Raw genomic sequence first — 20135 nt, forward strand, 5'->3', positions numbered from 1 at the left:
GGTTGTGCTGTAGACTCGCCGGGACACAAGGATCCGTAGCCCAGTTTCATTTCGTCGCCTATTCAGAGAGAAATCAAGGTGCCTCAGAGTTGGTGGGAGCCTCTGTACTGAGTGCACTGGATTTCAGAGCAACTTCTCAGATTCCTCTAAGTGATTTCTGCAATGATGGGAACAAGAATTTCTTTTCTGAGCTGAGGTCTGATTGCGGCGTCCATCACAAAGTGCTTTTGAGACAGCTTTGAATGTGGATGGAGTAGAGTCCTTCTCACTGCTTAAAAGCATTGAAGTTATTACGAAGAAAGTGAGTTGCTGATTCCTCTGAACTCTGATAGCATTAACATGTATTCTTGTTTCTCTTTAGCCTCAGGCAGCTTTATGAAGAGATGTGTTTAGAGTGCAGGCGTTCACCCGTACCCAGTAAAAGGATGTAAAAAAGGATGCCTGATGTAAAAAAGGATGTCTCTTACTATGTGTTTTAGAAAAATTGTTTGACTTGCAAGAAGCATAATGCGCATTCTGTAGATTGTACATTGATTTTATTTTTTTTTTTCCACTTGCTGAATGTCTTGGGTTATTTGTCTCTTTGCAAGTATGGCTTAGCATAGTACGTCATTGAGCACAAATTTTGTTAACAAAATGCTGAATGCACAGTAAGGGAATTCTGCAGAATTGGGTTACCAAAAGGCTCTTCCTTTCTCATCTTTTAGCCATTGAATAATTCTTCTCCTGAATGGTGGTTGTGTGTCCTTTGTTGACAGTTTATTTGATGTGTAACCCTTTAGGGGCTGAAGAACGCTTTAAACCTGTTCTTGAACTGTGCAGACTGAAAATACTCCAGAAGTGTGTTGATAGCACTGAATGATGCTTATGGTACGATAGCTTACAACACAATATTTGCTGTCTTTTTCAGACTAATGGACATATATCTGGGAATGGAGATGTGTATCAAGAAAGGCTGGCTCGTTTGGAAAATGATAAGGAATCTCTTGTTCTGCAAGTGAGTAGTCACCTACATTATTTTTTTCTACTCTTGCATTTGTAAGACTTTTTGATAGCACGTGATAAAACCTCTGAGGATTCATTTGCAGTTGTGTCGTCTTGGACAGTGTTCAGAAGGCTTGCTGATACCTGAGACTTAACACTGATTAAGGATAGGTGTGAATTTAGATTGCAGGAAAAATCGAAAGGGCTTGCTTTCTATTTATCTGACCTCTTTTTGAATCTTGTAAGGTGAGCAGGTCTGCAGAGAGACCACCTTCTTACATTCATGTGTATCCTTAAAATCACCATTTTCCGTGACCGTTCACATGCATCGGGTGACGTATGTCCTGTCCTCGTGAAAGGGGATGAAAGCTGTGGGACTGGCCAGCAGATGGGAGAAGACAAGCAGCTCCTTGGAGGTCCTGCTCACCTGCTGCTGGGCTGGACTGGGTCAGCCCCGAGTGCTTTTGCCAAGCTGGCTTACTCTTGCCATCAGACTTGGGAATACCTGGCAGCCCTTGGTCTGTGCAGGTGTCCTGCGATCCCCTGACACAGACCTGGTCTAAGGGCTGTGACAGTGCTGAGCTTTGCCCTAGACAGCTTTCCCTTGTTCCCGGCAGTTCCGCAGATTTCCTCGAAAGAGCCTGTTTAAAATAAAAACTTCCTTCAGAAAAGGAAAAATGGGAATCAGTCTGCAGTCTCAAAGGTGTTATCTTGGTCTTGCCTAGCCTCGGTCCGTGCGTTTTAACCTCCTTTGCTTTTATTCTCCTGAAGAGGAAAAGCTGTATACTATGGTACGTTGTGTGCAATCACTTGGAAAGCGGAATAAATTGTATGCGGTCAGGTTTAGCTATTTGGTTGTCAAAGTGGGAGCTAGTGGGTTTTAGTTAATGTATTGTCACAGCAAAGGCGTAATTATTGGCTGTAAAACGCAGCGGCCGCACCTTGCGAAAACTTCCAGGACGGGTCAAGAGGGGAGATGCAGGATTGCATTGTGTCTGCAAGAACTTTGGCTGAAATTTCAGTGAGCGTGAGGGGAGAGCTTTCCCTTCTCTCTTGAGCCCTTTGCAACATGTTGTGTCCACTGCAGAGCTGCGCTGCTGCTGCTTCTTCTTCTCCTCCCGTGGTCCCATTTCATCTGTGACCCAGCCAGCACTGTTACCCATGTACAGTTCTTCAGGTGACACGTATGGCATGGGTGCAAGGTACTAAATGTGTATTCTTTTTTCTCTGTTGTGCAGGTAAGTGTGCTTACAGACCAGGTAGAAGCCCAAGGAGAAAAGATTCGGGATCTGGAGTTCTGTCTAGAGGAGCACAGGGAGAAACTGAATGCCACAGAAGAGATGCTGCAGCAGGTATTTCACAGGCGCGTGTCTGTCTCGTTGGCTGTCTTAATTCTGTCTTAACGAACTGCATTTTGCCTTGGTGAAAGCAGTGCACTTCAAGGTGTTGCACCCCTTGATGTCTCTTAACTAAACGATAATTTTCTACCGTATTTGCTTTAAAGTTTTTTGTACTTGCTGATGTCAGTGCTGCTTTGCGCTGTAGGAATCCAGTCCTTCTCTTCTTTGAGCCTTTCCCCACTGAATTTCAAAGAGACTTGGATTAAAGCCTCTGGCAGGATGGGTGGGTTCCTGTCAAAGCTCCTTGCTGCCCAGAGCAACAGTGATGACAGACAAGGTTTTTTCTCATTCTGGCAGCCAACCCGTGATAGTGCCTCCATGATCTCAGATGCATCCTAGGTCCCTGGAGTCTGTCAGATGGGTAATAACTTTGTCCCAGGGCTTCAGAGAGTGCAAGAAAGAGTGTGGTGAAAGAGGCCTTTAGCTGTAGAAATAAATTATTGATTTATTCCCCTTGGATGAATAATTCTGTTCTCTTCCTTTTTATCTTGAATCAGGAGCTTTTAAGCAGAACATCCCTTGAAACTCAAAAGCTGGATCTTATGGCAGAGATTTCCACTCTGAAGCTGAAGCTTACATCTGTAGAGAAGGATAGATTGGACTATGAGGACAGATTCAGAGACACAGAGGTGAGTAAAACCCAACTGAATATATTGTGAAAGCTGTGTGTGTCGTCATGTTAACTGAAAATTTCCTGGAATTTTTCTTTTTTTTTTTTTCTTTTTTTGCCAGCCAAGAAGGGAATTAATCTTTAAGGTTAAAACATGTATCTCTTAAAATAAAAAGTATCCTCTTTGGTAAACTCTGGTTTTACACAAGAGAGATTTCTAAAACAAGGTTTTGATTCTTGCCACCAGATCTCAGGAGAGATGTCATTTAGGATGGATTTAAATAAAATCATGAACATACTGTACTCTCCTGTCCCAACTTGAAACTGTCATCGCCTTAGGAAAGCATGTCAAATGCTTTAGGCAAAAGCTTTAGGCAAATGCTTAAGCCCACTGCAAGTACAAAAAAGCACGCCTGTGCAAAGACGTGGCGCGCTTAAAGGCATTACACTCGGTTTCACTTACAGAGAGGATGTGAGCCCCACAGAAACCCAGGACCGAGAGGCCAATGGTTGCTCATCTCAGGCTGGCTTCAGCCCAGCGATGCACAGTGCCAGGCGGAGCAGCGGCCTGGCAGCCATCCCCAGCAGCACTCTCCCTGTGGCTTTGCCCCTCTGTGCACCCCAGATCTGTGTAGGGGAACCTTGTTTGTGTTCGAAGCCAGAAATCCTGAAAGCAGGTGGGCAAGCCCAGTTTTTCCAGAAAACTCCCAAGAATCAAGCCGAGCTCTGCTGCCGGGGTGACGTGCCCCATATCACAAGTGCCTTGGGGTCTGCCTAGGAAGCAGAACAGAATTTCCAGTTCTGGGTTCACCAATGAGCTGAAACGTTGAATGTTTGTATTGTGGATGTTCCAGTTGTAATTCATTTCTAGAAGGGAAGAAGCCATAATGTCATCACAGGAGACAAAATTTGCCCTTTCCACTTCAATCAGTGGTTTATCAACTCCCTTCCAGTTTCCTGCGTATTTTCCAGGGAAGCGTCATTCCTCACACGTATTGCCAGCGTAGGAGCAAAAGTTAGGCTTGCTTCTGAATTACTTTCTTTGGGCCTGCAGAGTAGTATGCAGACCCAGAGAAGTCCACAGGTTGAAAATTAGTGACTCAAATCATGTTCAGCTTTGAAAGGTGGTGATCGTTTATGTAGTGATGGTGGTGTCCTTCCTGCAGTGTAGCACGTCTGGGTGCTGCCAAGCTGCGGGCCAGATTCACGTTGCCTCCCGTTACCTTTTCCTGTAGACTGGTACCAGATGTTACGTGAAGGATGACGGCATTGCCTTAAAAGCAGCTGGTTTTGCAGTCCAGGCAAGGCTGGAGAAATTGGCAAGTGGAAAGGTGGAGGGAATTGTTGAAGGTCTTCTGCATCCGTAGGAGATGTGTTAAGAGCTGGCTGCTTTCTCATCCCCCGTGAGGTCTCTCTGCCCACACAGCGCTCGGCTTGTTCATTAATTTCACAAAGGATAACTCTTTACCCGTATATTGACACCTATCATAAGCAGCCCGAACAATAGATAAATGAGTTGACAGCAGCTGTAAATGGCTTTGGGGAGGCAAGGTTTGCTCCAAATGACTGCAGCGAGCAGGTACTTTCACCACTGGATTCTACTGCGTCTCCATTTGTAAACAACCTGCGGCTTCTTGTGCTTTCCAAAACAGGTAACAAAAGCGATTGGGCTTTGGGTGATTTGCTTCCTCTCTTTCTACGCTTATTTTTATTTCATATGATTCTTTACCGAGCCTTTCTGTGCCCCCCCCCCTTCTTTCATTTCTGTCCTGAACTGCGGTCTCTCTGTAACTCAATAGCACAATGCAGACAGCAGACCAAGAAGGTGGATGTGGAGCTACCTCTGTTCCCAGAAAAGTGGTTAGTGTGAGGACCACAACATGCCTTCTAATTGGGGTTCTAATTGACAAGCAGCTGAATATGAGCCGGCAGTGTGCCCAGGTGGCCAAGAAAGCCAACGGCATCCTGGCTTGTATTAGAAACAGCGTGACCAGCAGAAGTAGGGAGGTGATTGTGCCCCTGTACTCAGCACTGGTGAGGCCACACCTGGAGTATTGTGTCCAGTTTTGGGCACCTCAATCCAAGAGAGATATCGAGGTGCTGGAGCGAGTGCAGAGGAGGGCAACGAAGCTGGTGAAGGGCCTGGAAAACAAATCACATGAAGAGCGGTTGAAGGAGCTGGGACTGTTTAGTATGAGGAAGAGGAGGCTGAGGGGAGACCTCATCACTCTCTACAACTACTTGAAAGGACACTGTAGAGAGGTTGGTGCTGGTCTCTTCTCACAGGTAACTAATGACAGAACGAGAGGGAATGGCTTCAAGCTCCAACAGGGTAGGTTTAGACTGAACATTAGGAAAGAATTTTTCACAGAAAGAGTGGTCGGGCATTGGAATAGGCTGCCCAGGGAGGTGGTTGAGTCACCATCCCTGGATGTGTTTAAGAGCCGTTTAGATGTGGTGTTGGGGGATATGGTATAGGGGAGAACTTTGTAGAGTAGGGTAGATGGTTGGACTCGATGATCCCAAGGGTCTCTTCCAACCTGGATGATTCTATGATTCTACGCCCTGCAACTCTGTCAGCTCGGCGCACAAGAGGCCTAACTGCATGGCAGCTGTGAAGACATTTCCTTTTGAAATACCTTGAAATATGCTTTGATAAAAATAAGATAACCTAAATTATGTTTAAAAGGTAATTACTCTTAATTACTAGCTATATATATTTATTTTCTGGATACTTATGCTAGAACTAATGAACTCTTACTAAAATGTTCCTCCCTGCCTTTGAAAACCAGAATGATGTAGTTTAGTGTGATAGAAATTATTATGTTGTTTTCTTCGTTTCAACACTTCATAGCTGTAAAAAGGCATAGGTTTAGACAACGAAAGGGATAATATGACTTTATTTCTATTTTGTGCAAATTTTTAGAAAAATGAATGACTAGTTGTAAGGGTCTCAGCCGTGCAAAATCTCTGACAGGTATTTTGGAGGCAGGATTTACTCAGGAGTACACAATATTCTGTTCAGATCAAATTATATTCCTATGTAAAGTAATAGATGGTCAATTATTCCAGCAGAGCTAAGTATGTAAATGGATATTTAAAATACTCTACCATAAAACACATTATGGCATTTACATGCAGTGTTCAAAATGGAAAAAAAATCATACCCAAACTGGGAAAGAAAAACTATGAATATTGCTTCTGTTTTTATTTAGGGAAAAGAAAGCGAAAATAAAAAAATATTGACCATATTAAAACAACTTTTGTGGAGCTACTGTCTCCTACAGAATTACCATTCAGATTAAATCCTTCATATTATCCAGTTTTGACTTAGGTCTGTCATTGCAACTTCCCATCCCAGCTTGGTAAGCTTGGGAGGTTTCTCACATTCAGCATTCTTTCTCTAAACAGATGTTTCACTAGGTGTGTAAGCTTTTTTCCCTTTGTACTCTAGGATTTTCCTGTCTAGGTGTTCACAAATACAATTAGCTTTTCAAAGCTAATTGAATTCTTCATAGAGATTTAGAATCATTCTGTTCTTTAAATCATTCCAGTCTTTCTACTTCCTCAGCAGATACAAGTATTATTTTTCTTTAGAAGCACGGGTGGTCTGAGTTGCACTGATTTTATGTAAGAAAATATCGTACAAGGGAATTTATTTAGGGAGGAGTCCGTAACCAGACATGGGCTTTGAAGCAGCACCCAGAGTTTAAACTGGCTCGCTCTTGGGGAATTCCTCATAATTTAAACACCGCTAGTCTCCTTTGTGCAGATGAGTGGAGTTAAACTACAAACGCGGTTTCTGTTTCTAGCGCCGGTAAGGGAGGGAGCCTCTGACCTCTGAAGCTTGAAGTTATCATTGCTTTTTTGTGCCTCCCTGGCCCTGCCACGAAGAGTGCAAGTGACACGAGCAGGGAAGGAAAAGGCTTTGGGAAATAGGAGGCTGTACGTCCCACCCCATCAGCTTGATTCACTGGACCCGTGCAAGGAACGGCTGTTGGGCATTTGCATGGAGGGACCTGACCCTGGATCAGAAGAGGACCATTTAATGGCTCTTTTCCTGTTCTGCAGGTTTTTGGAGACAGGAACGTGCATTGTGCCCATGGCAGGTATTTTAACACGTTTATGGGTACCTGAAGAAGGAGGTATTAAACGCAAGCAGAGCAGGTGCCGTACACTGGCCACCACGTGGGTGACTGTTTTACTGCTGGTTCATCCAAGTCAACTAGGGAACTCAGTGGGTTTTTGGTCTGATCTCAGATCCTGCTGAACCCATACAACACCCTGAGCGCCATGGGGACACACACACAGCTCAAGCATCATGCTGGTCCCAAAAGCTTTTCAGGTCATAAGCAGTTAGAATGGTTGGCACCTTCAGGTTTCAAACAATGCTGTGATCTCCTTGCTGGGGCTGCTGCAGGAGGGGGCAAGGCACAGTCCTTGCTGTGAAAGGTCTGTAGTCAAAATCAGTTGAACAGAGAATAGTGGAAGAAAAGGGTAAATGTTTCAGGGCAGCAAGCAGAAAAGTGGAATACGCTTGGGAGTATTAAGATTTCTTAGGGAACCTCAGTGCTTTTGACAATCTCTACCTCCAGTAGCTTGCCTAAAGTTAAGTAGTAATTCAGTAAGCAGGGGAGGTGGCCCTTTTGGGGCCTTTTCTTTTTCCTCTGCTCGTTTGTGCAAGGCTTGACCATCTCTTTTGTATTAATGACAGTCTGTATATGGAACCTCATGAATCTTTATTGTACTCCTCTGCCTCAAAAAGATGAGGGTGAATGTCATTTACAGTTACCGTGTTGTAGAAAACTTAAGACGTGAGTTAACGCTGCACTTGCAAAAGAGTAATTACAAATATTTTTAGGGCAAAGCATGCTATTAGGGTGTGTATTTATTTATTCATGTTTCCCTCTCCTCCTCCAGTGTTTTAAAAATCACATAGTTCAAGTGATAAATATGTAAGCAACAACCTAAACAGTTACTGCTACACATGGTATTTTGACACTGGGTCATGTCAAAGCAAAAATGACAGCTGTAGGAGAGAAAAGCCCCAAAGAAATCAATTGTCACAGCGTGAAAGCTGACCATCAGACCTGGGAGCATAGATCTGTTAGAGATCTTGAACACTTGGTGTTGATAAGGAACAGCTCTATCAATGTAGTTAATGCAGACTGACACCCGTATTTCCATTTGTACTTAGAAGAGTGATATGCTTTGTAAAGGGGACACATTGAAGAATCAGCGAGGAATTGCAGGTGTATCCAAATCAGAAAATAATACATTAGCAGTAGTAATTACTAAGAGCATCAAAATGCTCTGTATTTTTAGTTTCCTCGTAGTTCTGGTAATTGATATTGCTAAAGAAATACAGATGCTGCTCTGTTGCCATCAGATTCATTAAACACAAAATAATAACCAGAGGCTTGTAAGCTTAGGAAACGTGGTGTGGGGCTAGAAGGCAGGTGTTACCAGGGACCCATGTAAAACCCTCTAAATGTCAGCTGCTGACTTGTTAATGTATATATCTCTACTAATTTTACAGTTAGCTCTGAAAAATTGTGCTTACAGTTGTTAGCTCGGTGTGCACCAATGCTTGACATGGATATATGTTTAAGATTTGCCTTACCATATAGGAAGACAAGCCAACCTAAGTATCATACTATCTTCTTGGTAGTTTAAAAGCCGTTATACTACAATTCAAGTTCTCTTATCTTTTCTAGAGTGCACAAAGAACTCTTTTGAAGAGTTTCAGCTTTTTTTACCTTTTTTTTTTTTTTACTTTTTTCTTTGTTTCTTTTTTCTTGGTTTTTTTTTCCATTTTTACTTTTTTTACCTTTTTTTCTTTTTTCACACAAATATAACACTGATCTTATGTCCATATGTAAACCAAAGGTCAGTGAGATACACAAGGCAGAAGCTTGCTGGATATCTTTGAGCTGTGTGGAAGCCAGAGCCTTCTGGTAATATGTTCTGCTGAGCAGGAAGATCATTTTCCCAATAAGCTGTGGTGCGTTATCTCTTATATGGAGGGATGCTCTGTCCTGGTTGTCCCCCAGGCTTCCTGCAGGTCTGCAGCCGGCCACTTAAGATGGACATTTCCCCATCTGGTGGGCAGGGAGATTTGGAGAAAGAGGTCTCCCCGGAACCTCCTCTTCTTCAGGCTGAACAACCCCAGCTCCCTCAGCCTGTCCTCGTAGCAGAGGTGCTCCAACCCCCTGAGCATTTTAGTGGCCCTTCTCTGGACCCGCTCCATCAGGTCCATGTCCTTTCTATATTGAGGGCTCCAGACCTGCACACAGTACTCCAGGTGAGGTCTCACCAGAGCAGAGCAAAGTGGCAGAATCACCTCTCTGGATCTGCTGGCAACACTTCTTTTGATGCAGCCCAGGATGTCATTGGCCTTCTGGGCTGCAAGTGCACATTGCCTGCTCATGTCCAGCTTCTCGTCCATCAGCACCCCCAAGTCCCTTTCCTCAGGGCTGCTTTCTAATACCGCATCCCCCAGTCTGTATTTATACCGAGGATTGTTTCTTCCCAGGTGCAGAACCCTGCACTTGCTTTTGTTGAACCTCATGAGGTTCATCTGGGCCCACCTCTCCAGCCTGTCCAGGTCCCTCTCAATGACATCCCGTCCCTCTGGTGTATCGACAACACCACATAGCTTGGTGTCATCTGCAAACTTGCTGATGGTGGACTCCATCCCTCTGTCTATGTCGTTGATAAAAATGTTAAACAGTACCGGTCCCAGCACGGACCCTTGAGGGACACCACTTGTCACTGCTCTCCATCTGGACTTCAAGCCATTGAGTACCAATGGGACTTCGATGGGAGTTGGTGGTGGCTCTGAGTTTCTTCCAAACCAGGCTGGATTTGCAAAGCTCAGATGTAGTGACACCACTGATGCTTAAACACATGTGCCTTTGTGCTTGTAGAAACCAGTGATGACTCTTTCATTCAGCCCTCGGTTAGAGGGGCTCATTTGAGCGGCAGAAACATGGATTTACGTTGTAATCAATTCATATTTTAAAAAGGCAGGTGACAGCTGGAGAGCCTGGGGTGGGAGGGACTGGCCAGGGGAGGATGTGGCTGCTGTGTATTGAAGGGTGGCTGCTTTGGTTTTCCGTTACCCACTCGTAGTGGTGGACATCCAAGCAGTAGAGCAACCAGAGGGCCAGGAAGCCTTTTTTGGCCCTCAGGACAGGGAACGCAACTTCAGTTTATGTCTCTCTTTGTCTTCTGCCCTCTTGCGTTCACTGCAGTAATGCAGAAACTGAGAAATACAGTCCTTGGATATCTAGGAAACTCTGAATTGCTTGACTTGGCTATGAATTTGGGTGGTGTGTTTCCGTGCCTTTTATTGCTGCTGTGTTTTTATGGTCCTGCCAATGGGTAGCTCTTGTTCTGTTCTGTTTACTGAATTTCTTTGCTGTTTCTGTCTTGTTTTTCCCCTTACTCAGGATTTGATCCAGGAAATAAATGAATTGCGGTTGAGAGTTGGAGAAATGGACAATGAAAGACTGCAGTATGAGAAAAAACTGAAAACGACCAAAGTAAGTGAGGCTGAGGGGAAAAAGCAGAGATGGGTCTAAGTCAGGCTTTAGAAGTTCACTGTCTTTTCCCCAGTCCTTGCCTGCACCCTGCAGAATCCTGAGCACACTTGTTCCAAGGGCTTTCATGGTACTCGCATAGCATCAGGGGTTATTTCCAAATTTCATGCTATGGTTTTCAGATCTGGGCGTTGTTTTTTATGAAGAATAACTTACCGTGCAGCTGTCTGTTAACAGTAAATTTATTACCTGTTTAGACCCTCGTTTCACATATGTGTAAAGAAACACCAGTTGCAGTACATAAGGCATGTGCCACAGGTGAGACCAAAGCTGAGCATATATTTTCTCCTAAATGTGCTAAATATCAGCCACTTCTGAAGAGAAAGCATTCACCTAAGTAATTCTAGCAGCCTGTTTCTGTAAGTGTCTAACTTCTCTTTGCCATTTAGGTTTGTCTCTTTTCTATCTTCAGTTTTCTCTCACTCCTCTGTCTCTGTTACCAGTCTTTAATGGCCAAACTTTCTAGTATGAAAATCAAAGTGGGTCAGATGCAGTATGAAAAGCAGCGGATGGAGCAAAAAAGCCAGATTCTAAAGGTGTAGTAACTTCTGGGTAACATTGGGCCTGTTTTGAATCCTTCATGTTCCACCATTTTACGGTCTGTCTCGCATCGTGCTGTTGTGCTCTGTTCTTCATTAATTGTTGTGTGTTGATATGCAGCGTTCCCTTTCCCATTAGATGTGGGAAGCTATGCAGATATTCATGATAAACAGCTTTTATACCAGGTGGGAGGGGATTTTAGTGTTGTGAACTTTGCAGAGGTTAATGGAACGGAATATGACTTGGGTTAAAATCGTTCCTCTTCCAGGTGAAGATTGTCTCTCCTGTAGCTTATGCCCATTACTCAAATGGAACTTTTTCTCACCTTTTTGGAGAAAATTTATTCATGAAAACTAGCTAGAAAATAGCGATTCTTTTATACTGTCCCCTCTCCCACACGTAAATTTACATACCGTGTTTCTAATTAAGGGAAGAAATACACATCAACTGCCACATGCAGCTCTAGTTACCCAGGGGTACAACAGCAGCTTCTCCAGTTACCAAGAGATGGTCTTGTTTTGGAGAAGCATGGGTCCTACATTGGCAGAAATCCCATCAAAACCAAAAAAAGATTGGAGCACTGGAGGGTTGTATTGCCCAACCGCTGTTCTGGAAGAAGCTTTGATTTCTTGACGATTTTAAGATTGATTTGTTTTTTTGATGATGCTTTAGTGCAAACATGAACCAATTTCAGGAAATTCTCTAGTGGGGCTGTAGCTTGAGTTGCAGGCATCACTATATATTTGCAACGTATCTTTTGAGAGAAGCTCAGGAATATACCTAAGCCACAGTATTATAGTTTGGCTTAGTCCTTTAAGGATTTAAAACTTCAGTAAATGCCAGAATTATGAGTCTTGCCTTGTTTTGTTTTCTTGACGAGCTGAACAAATTAAATTTTTAGTGTTGGGTACATTTGCAGTGAGGGTCCTGTCTTGATGATGCTGTTGCACAAGATATCCTTGGGCATCGAAGAAGCATGTTACTAAATTGGGTAGGATTTGCATCAAATTTTAAAAAGTTAAATGCATGGATCCGTGCCAATCACTTGCTAGTGCAGATGGTTAGATCTAAGTTAAAATTTGACAGCATTTATCTGATACACCCCAGCTCCACCAAAGATTCCCTTGAATCTCAACTCTAAGCTTCCTTTCCCAATGCTTGATCAGCAAACCCAAACTGTGCAGAGGTACCACGTTTTCCTCTGAACTCCTTTCCAGTATGTGTTTTATGTGCTTGATGGTGTCACGATTGATTTTTCTTTCATAGAAGTAGAGGTTATTTCTGAAAGTGTCCTCAACCTGGTGTAAGCACGCTTCCATAATTGTCCGGCTTTGAACATGCAAATGCCTATAAATACCAAAAGAAGTGCTCATAAATTTTAGCGTTCGGCCTCATCACCTGCACTTTTTCTGTCTCTCTGCAAGGTTAAATAAATCAGAAAACTGCTTTTTTTGTTTTACTCTTTTCTTTTTTTAAATTTAGATGCAAAATCTCTTTTTAATTGTACATTAAGACTGGCATTTTTGGATCATAGACCCCCTGATTTTGCCCCCTTCCAGTCTCATTGTGTGATCTTCTGTTGTGATGTTCAGAGCAGTTTGGTGGGTGTACCCTCAGCCACTGTAAATGTCAGAGGGCCCTCGGTCGTTTCCACCAGCTGAGGACCTGTCCACTGCACTTCATAGAAAGGAATTTTTGAAATGTCTGAGATGTGTGTGGAAACTATCACTGAGTGTTTCTGTGTCCGTTACAGGATGAGCTAGCAGCTTTGAAAGACAAACTGGAGCAGAAGGAAGCCGAGGTAAAAAGGTTGCAAGAAAAATTGGTTTGCAAGCTGAAAGGAGAAGGAGTTGAAATACTGGACAGAGGTAATAAGAAGGAAGGCTCTCTCACCATGTCCTCCTCAGTCACCTCATCTGAGGTCATGTTTCCATGAAGGGTTGTACAGGATATAACAGATAAAAGCCTCAATTTTCATATACTTTCTGTCTTCATGTTTACTTCTTTTAATACATTTAGCGGGTGTTCATGATGCAACTGCTGAACCTGCTGTCATAGCAAGTTCTTGATCAACTTCAAACTAGCCTAAGTAATCCCTAGTTAGCTCTTTACATGCCTTGCCTGGTGCCTCAAAAGATGTGGTTTATATTAGCAAAGAAATCCTTAAACTAATTTCAACAAGTTCCCAAGAAAGATTACATTGAGAAGGAAGCTTTCTGCATGGGTATCTATGCTGGGCTTTGCTTGTACACCCCTTACTGGTAAGGAAGGGGAAAAGCCTTACTGCAAACCAAAGTATGTTGTGTTATGTATGTGTGTATGATGTGTTACTAGCATATCTTCAGTGTGGACGTAGCTGTAAGTAGGTGAAATTGAGGACTGTTCTGGATTTGTGAGCTGGTTAAGTCTAAATTCTAATTAAGCTTGGATCAGCACAGAAATTTTACATGTCAGAGAATTATTTTGTTTGCTTGCAAAGAAGAGACAAAATCGGTATTTATTTGGGGGAAACTCAGATTGGGTAACTTATTTAAAAATAGAAATTTTTCTTTAAAGCCTCACAAAACTTTTGCTCAGACTTTTTTGACCTGCTGCAATTTCAACTCTGAATGTATTTCACTGATAGTTATTGCTGTTTTTAAGATTGTGCTTTTAAAATATGTTTTTTAGAAAAATAAAGCCACATGAAATCAGTTAGTCTCCTCTCCTGTCCTGAGGAGGAAACTGCTGTGTGTAGATGGTCACTTTTTTTTTTAATAAAACGACCTGTTTTCAAAACCCCTGCATAAGATCACTAAAAGTGACCATATTGAAGCATGATTTTTTTTTTTTTTTCTAATAGCATTTAAATAAGAACAAGGTCTGACTCTATTGCGTTTATGACTTCCTATATGGGGCTTTTGTTCCTGGGGGCTGCTGTGTACGTTGAATTTCCATTACCCTCTGGTTCTCAGCTTTAGTTTAGTTGTCGGTGTAGCTAAGCAGGAGATCTTCTGCCGTGGTGAACCGTGTTTTTTTCTGCCGTGGACCAATATTAAGTAATGCTGTTTGCAGATACCACAGGTTATCTGCCCCATGAGCTGAGTTGTGCTTTCTGAACAAATATGCATACGTTATTGCTTTGATGGCTTTTGCCAGTAAAGTGTTAGCGTAAGAGTAATCTCTTGGCATGAGCCTTTTCCGAGGCCTTACAAGTGAAAATACACGGTTGAAAAATGCGTCCTTGAGACGGGCAGTTGTGTATGAGAGCAGTGAGACTATTTTGTGTCGTTACAAACCTTAACACCGGGGGAGTGCAGGCTGAAACGGTGAACTGCTTGCTTCTGCGATAGCGCGAAAGGAATAGCTGACTCCTTAAGTATCAGTATTGTCTGAAAAGTTATTTGATGTCATAACCTTCATGCTAATCTCAAATCCAATGGATTTTCCTGCACAGATGAAAATTGTAAAAAGAAGCTCAAAGATAAAAGTAAGGTTTCATGGTGTCTTTCCACAAGCATCTGCATTTCAGAAGTGCTTTTCAGAATAGCTTTCTGCATGTGTTTGCAAAACTGCTTTAACAAACATTGTCAGGTTGCATCATCTATAACCCTTAGTTACGCTTACAGTAAAATTTGACAATAAGGGTAGACATAATCACGCTTGAAATACAAAGTTTTCTGAGGAAAAGCTGATAGGCCAATAAAGATCTGGTCTTGTGGAGACTCACGAAACAGTTGCCTCTCAATGAAATGCAGTCGTAGTCCAGTAAACCAGATTTTCCATTAGCATAACCGAGTGAAAATCATTGGAACTGGATCAGTCGCAGTTTTATCCCAAGGTGTCTAAGTGTCTTTTATCTAGAAGGCCAGCCAGGCAGATTGTTTTCTTGCATTTCATTAAGGAGGAAAATGTTCTTCCCACTGTTTTCTGAGAAATTTTAGGAAGTTAAAACCGGGTAAAATGCTTTCTTGCCAGTGAATTTGGCCACCTGTCTATGTTTGCAACGAAATTTAAAGTTTGCTTCATTTATTCAAGGTAGATTTCTAGCAAAAACCGAGATTGTTTCCATTCTTTTTGATTTTCTAGTCCAGAACACTTCCAAAATGTAACCTTGTTAGAACGTACATGTTTCCATGTGTTTATGCTTCTGTGTAAATAAGGGTTATATATGAAGCACAGAACGCTGATGTCTGTATTAGGGACCTTTTCCAAGTCTGAACTACAGTATATATTCTAGCATGACTGATCATCACAGCAAATACTTGTCTCATTCCATTGTGCTGTCCTCATTTCTACATCCATACTGAATTAAGACTAAGCATCACTGCACAATGCTTTCTTCATCATCCCCACATTAATCCTATTGCTTTGTATAGTGGGTTTTCCAGATGCCGTTTGGGGTGTTTGTTAACTGGTGTAGTGAGGATGTGTTTTATTGCACTCCAAATATAGTATTTTATATTTTGGACATTTTGTTTTGCAATTATTTGATTACTTGAAAGAGGGGAGGTAGCAGAAGTCAAGCAGTAGTTAATTTTACTCCTGACTTTTCCATTTTCCGAAGACTGGAGGGGTGGGTAAGGAAATTTCCTGAACTTCATCATTTCCATGATAAAAATGTCAGAAAAAAGGTTTTGAAGGAAAAGAGTTTTCTTCTTTATATTTCCGTCTAAATTTAACTGGCTTATGTTTTGTCTTTTAATTTGTAAATTTACTTACAATATTACTGAGTTGCTTCTAGGTTTTTTGTTTTTCTTATTTCCTTACACTGGCTTATTTAAATTGACTTAGAGAACTGTATTGTGTTTTTAGATATAGAGGTACAGAAAATGAAGAAGGCGGTAGAATCTCTAATGGCAGCAAATGAAGAGAAGGTAGCGAAGTCATTATTTTTTCAGTAATAATTAATCAGATTTGAGTTAAATTTCTAAGAAAATCTTCACATATGAACTTGTCACAACTCAATTAAATGATCGAATTTTTAAGAATTAATGATTCACTATAGTCAGAAGCACTGCAGTGTCTTTAAGCGACTATAACTCAGCATTTATGAGCTCTGTCGCACGTACAGAGTCCTTACACATTCAATTCAGTGGGACTGCAATTTACACCATGTTCTGAAAATGTAAAGAGTTTCCATACAAGCCCCGTGAGATATCACAGGCTGCGTTTCCAAAAGGGCTTTCTGTAAAGTATGAATTGTTTTCATGTTTTGCGCATTCACATGCATGTGCATTTTGTGGGATGTTTTCTTTTGATCACCAAAGCCCTAAAGCCTGTGTTTGCTGCTTTTTTTGTACATGCCAAATTTATTATACTCTGCCTTTGACTTAACAAGGGAGCCGAAATCCACTTTCAAGGCTGGGACAATTCTGGTGATCAACCAGGTGATAGTTTTTGCTAAACAGAAATTTTGATATTTCAAAGCCTCTCAGAGTTCTGGGTCCTGTCCCATCCACACTTAACATTTCTTCTAGTCTCACAACCAATTAAACTGAAGAATATCTAGTAGTTGTATTTCTTTTTTATTTGCTGAAGGAAGAAGCACAGTCACAACTTTCCTTTATTTTAGGATCGGAAGATAGAAGAGCTTCGGCAGTCTCTGAATAGGTACAAGAAAGTTCAAGACATGGTGATATTGGCTCAAGGTAAAAAAGGTATTGTACAATCAAAAAAAAAATTAAACTCTAGGTGCATTGCAGTAGTGTTATATTGACTCTTAGACTTACTATCTTTGGAAGTGTCTCTTAGGTAGAGTAAAAGCCAGTTCTTCAACTGGTGTGAACTGGTAAATTGTTTTTTTTTGTCCAGACAGCTGCACATTTGGGTCCCATTTACCATCTGGTAGTAGTAACTATTATCGTCACGTTGCTTATTTCCTTCTTGTAAAATTAGTTTAAATATGATAAACTCTCAGGCTCTTCCCATAGCCTCCTGAAATGCCTTTCAGGGCTGGCTGCTACGTGAACTGCTAAAAATTGCTGTTTCCTTCTCTTTCGTGTGTTCCTGGGGAGGGAGTTGGTAGATGAGCAGAGCAGTGCCTGAGCGTGCACGTTCTTACCAGCCAAAACAGCACCACCCCAGCAGCTGTGCACGTTGTAATAGCAGTGCCCAAGAGCAACAGATGTCATCTACCTGGACTTATGCAAAGCATTTGGCACTGTCCCGCACGACATCCTGGTCTCAAAATTGGAAAGTGGTGGGTTTGATGGATGGACCGCTTGGTGGATAAGGAACTGGCTGAATGGCCACACTCAAAGGGATGTGGTCAATGGTTCAATATCCAATTGGTGGCCAGTGACGAGTGGTGTTCCTCAGGGGTCGGTACTGGGACCAGTGCTGTTCAACACCTTTGTCGGAGACATGGACAGTGGGACAGAGTGCACCCTCAGCAAGTTTGCTGATGACACCAAGCTCGGTGGCGCAGTTGAAACGCTGGAGGGAAGGGATGCCATCCAGAGGGACCTGGACAGGCTGGAGAGGTGGGTCCGTGCAAACCGCATGAAGTTCAACCAGGCCAAGTGCAAGGTCCTGCACCTGGGACGTGGCAATCCCAGGCACGAATACAGGTTGGGTGGAGAATGGCTGGAGAGCAGCCCTGAGGAGAAGGACTTGGGGGTGTTGGTGGATGAGAAGCTCAACATGAGCTGGAAATGTGCACTGGCAGCCCAGAAAGCCAACCCCATCCTGGGCTGCATCAAGAGAAGTGTGGCCAGCAGGTCACGGGAGGTGATTCTGCCCCTCTACTCTGCGCTCATGAGACCCCACCTGGAATACTGTGTCCAGCTTTGGAGTCCTCAACACAGGAAGGACATGGACCTGTTGGAAGGGGTCCAGCGGAGGGCCACGAAGATGATCAGAGGGCTGGAGCACCTCCCCTATGAAGACAGGCTGAGAGAGCTGGGGTTGTTGAGCCTGGAGAAGAGAAGGCTCCAGGGAGACCTCAGAGCAGCCTTCCAATATCTGAAGGGAGCCTACAGGAGAGCCGGAGAGGGACTCTTTGCCAGGAAGTGTAGTGACAGGACAAGGGGTAATGGTTTTAAATTGGAAGAGGGGAGATTTAGATTAGATATTAGGAGGAAATTCTTTCCTGTGAGGGTGGTGAGGCACTGGAACAGGTTGCCCAGGGAAGTTGTGGATGCCCCATCCCTGGAAGTGTTTAAGGCCAGGCTGGATGGGGCTTTGAGCAACCTGGTCTAGTGGAGGTGTCCCTGCCCATGTCAGGGGGGTTGGAACTCGATGATCTTTAAGGTCCCTTCCAACTCTAACCATTCTATGATTCTAAGAGTTGCAAAAACGTCTGTAGCAAAGTGGGTGTGCTGCCAGGGCTGTAGGGGGATGACATGTTGCATCTTTGGCATGTAATGAACCAGCACGCGCAGCAGCTGTGCAATAGTTCTCCTTCCTTACTGCAGTGGACTGGCTTTCCTAAGTCTTTTTTGACACACCCCAAAAGAGAAAAGCCTTCTTTGCCACCAGATAATGAGCTTAACTGTGTGGCTGAAATGGTAGCTATAATAAATATCGTAACATGTAGTGGTCCATTCTGTATGTCCCAAGACTGGTGGAGGTTTCCAGATCCAGGAGGTTCTGATCCCCAAAGGTGATAAATATTGAGGTGCTCATCAGTTTGATGTAATTGCCTTGAATACCCTATCTCTCTCCTTTCTCCCTTGAAAGAAAATCAAAAGAAACACATGGAGAACATTACACTGAAATGGTTCTGGCTTTTCAGATGAAAACACTTAGATGTTAGAAAATGAGCGTCTCCCTTTACAGCAATAATCCTGGCCTGGTGGGTTTTTTCCCTGCATCATCCTATTCTTTCAGCACTCAAGTTGCATTTTGTAGGTCACTGTCCTCTGAAAGAGCCGTCTCCTGCAAATTTTAGACATTAGCATTCTGATAATGTATGCATGTATAATATATGCAGAACTTCAAAGTCTGTGTGCCAGTTTTGTATTATTACTGCCTTATGGAAACCTCCTTTGTCATTGAGTCCTCTGAAGGCCAGAGAAGGCCAACCCAGCCTTCCACAGACCTTGAGTTGACCTGAGCTCGTTGCCTGAGCTTCTTTAGGACAGACAAGGCCTGTGGCATTTGTTGTCTGTGCAAATGTTGGAGGTGGATGACCTTCCTAGAGAGAGGGATATAGGAGCCCCCAGGGATCCTTTCAAAGAGTGAAGATTGTCAATAGCCAGAAATGAGCGAGGAGGCAAAATGGGTTATTTTTGTGATGGTGGATTCATGGTTGGGCTATTGGGTCTGCCATCTTGGGCCAAGACAGGAAAAGTGGAGGGCAGAGCCCCATCTGGACATGCTGCCGAGACTGGGACCCAGAACCAGGAAAAAGAAAGGTTCCTGGTGCCCCTGTTTGCTTCTGCCTGGCTTTTGAGAGGCCATCCCTGCGGCATGGCAGTGATTGCAGCAATGAGATCCTGACCTCTGCTGCTGAAGGTGCCAGCTGATTTGCAGGACCATGTGAAAGCCCTTGACCACAGTCTCCAGCTGCCTGTCCTGCTCCCACACGAGCACTGCAACCCTGAGGTGGGTGCAGCGGTGGGGTCAGGAAGCAGCTTCTTTTAGTTCAGCATCATGGATGTTGATGCCTATCCCATGGTGCCCAGAGATAGGACAAGAGGAAATGGCCACAAACTTGAATATAAGAAGTTCCACCTAAACACGAGGAGGAACTTATTTACTTTGAGGGTGGCAGAGCCCTGGAAGAGGCTGCCCAGAGAGGTGGTGGAGTCTCCTTCTCTGGACACATTCAAACCCTGCCTGGACACGTTCCTGTGCAACCTGCTCTGGGCGGACCTGCTCTGGCAGGGGGGTTGGACTAGATGATCTCCAGAGGTCCTTTCCAACCCCATGTGATTCTGTGATTCTATGTAAGCATGGATGGGAGCTGGCATGTGCCAGAGCGTGCTGGGCTGAAAACTCTCTGTGGGCTTTGGATCTTGGTATGTAAGGGCTTTTCCTTCTTCAAAACCACTGAGGGGCACTAAGGACACA

General features: G+C 43.3%; 1 protein-coding gene across 1 annotated transcript in view; it reads left to right on the top strand.

Annotated features, from left to right (window-relative positions):
• PPFIBP1 (PPFIA binding protein 1) overlaps positions 1-20135 on the top strand; it is a 140038-nt gene that overhangs the window by 94117 nt on the left and 25786 nt on the right. The window contains exons 4-11 of the mRNA XM_074167401.1: positions 911-997; positions 2223-2336; positions 2882-3013; positions 10449-10541; positions 12892-13006; positions 14575-14607; positions 15933-15994; positions 16693-16777. Of these exons, the coding sequence (XP_074023502.1) occupies positions 911-997; positions 2223-2336; positions 2882-3013; positions 10449-10541; positions 12892-13006; positions 14575-14607; positions 15933-15994; positions 16693-16777 (721 nt within the window). The remainder of the gene's footprint in view (positions 1-910; positions 998-2222; positions 2337-2881; positions 3014-10448; positions 10542-12891; positions 13007-14574; positions 14608-15932; positions 15995-16692; positions 16778-20135) is intronic.

Source organism: Numenius arquata, chromosome 2 (genome assembly GCF_964106895.1).
Source record: "Numenius arquata chromosome 2, bNumArq3.hap1.1, whole genome shotgun sequence".
Classification (NCBI taxonomy): domain Eukaryota; kingdom Metazoa; phylum Chordata; class Aves; order Charadriiformes; family Scolopacidae; genus Numenius; species Numenius arquata.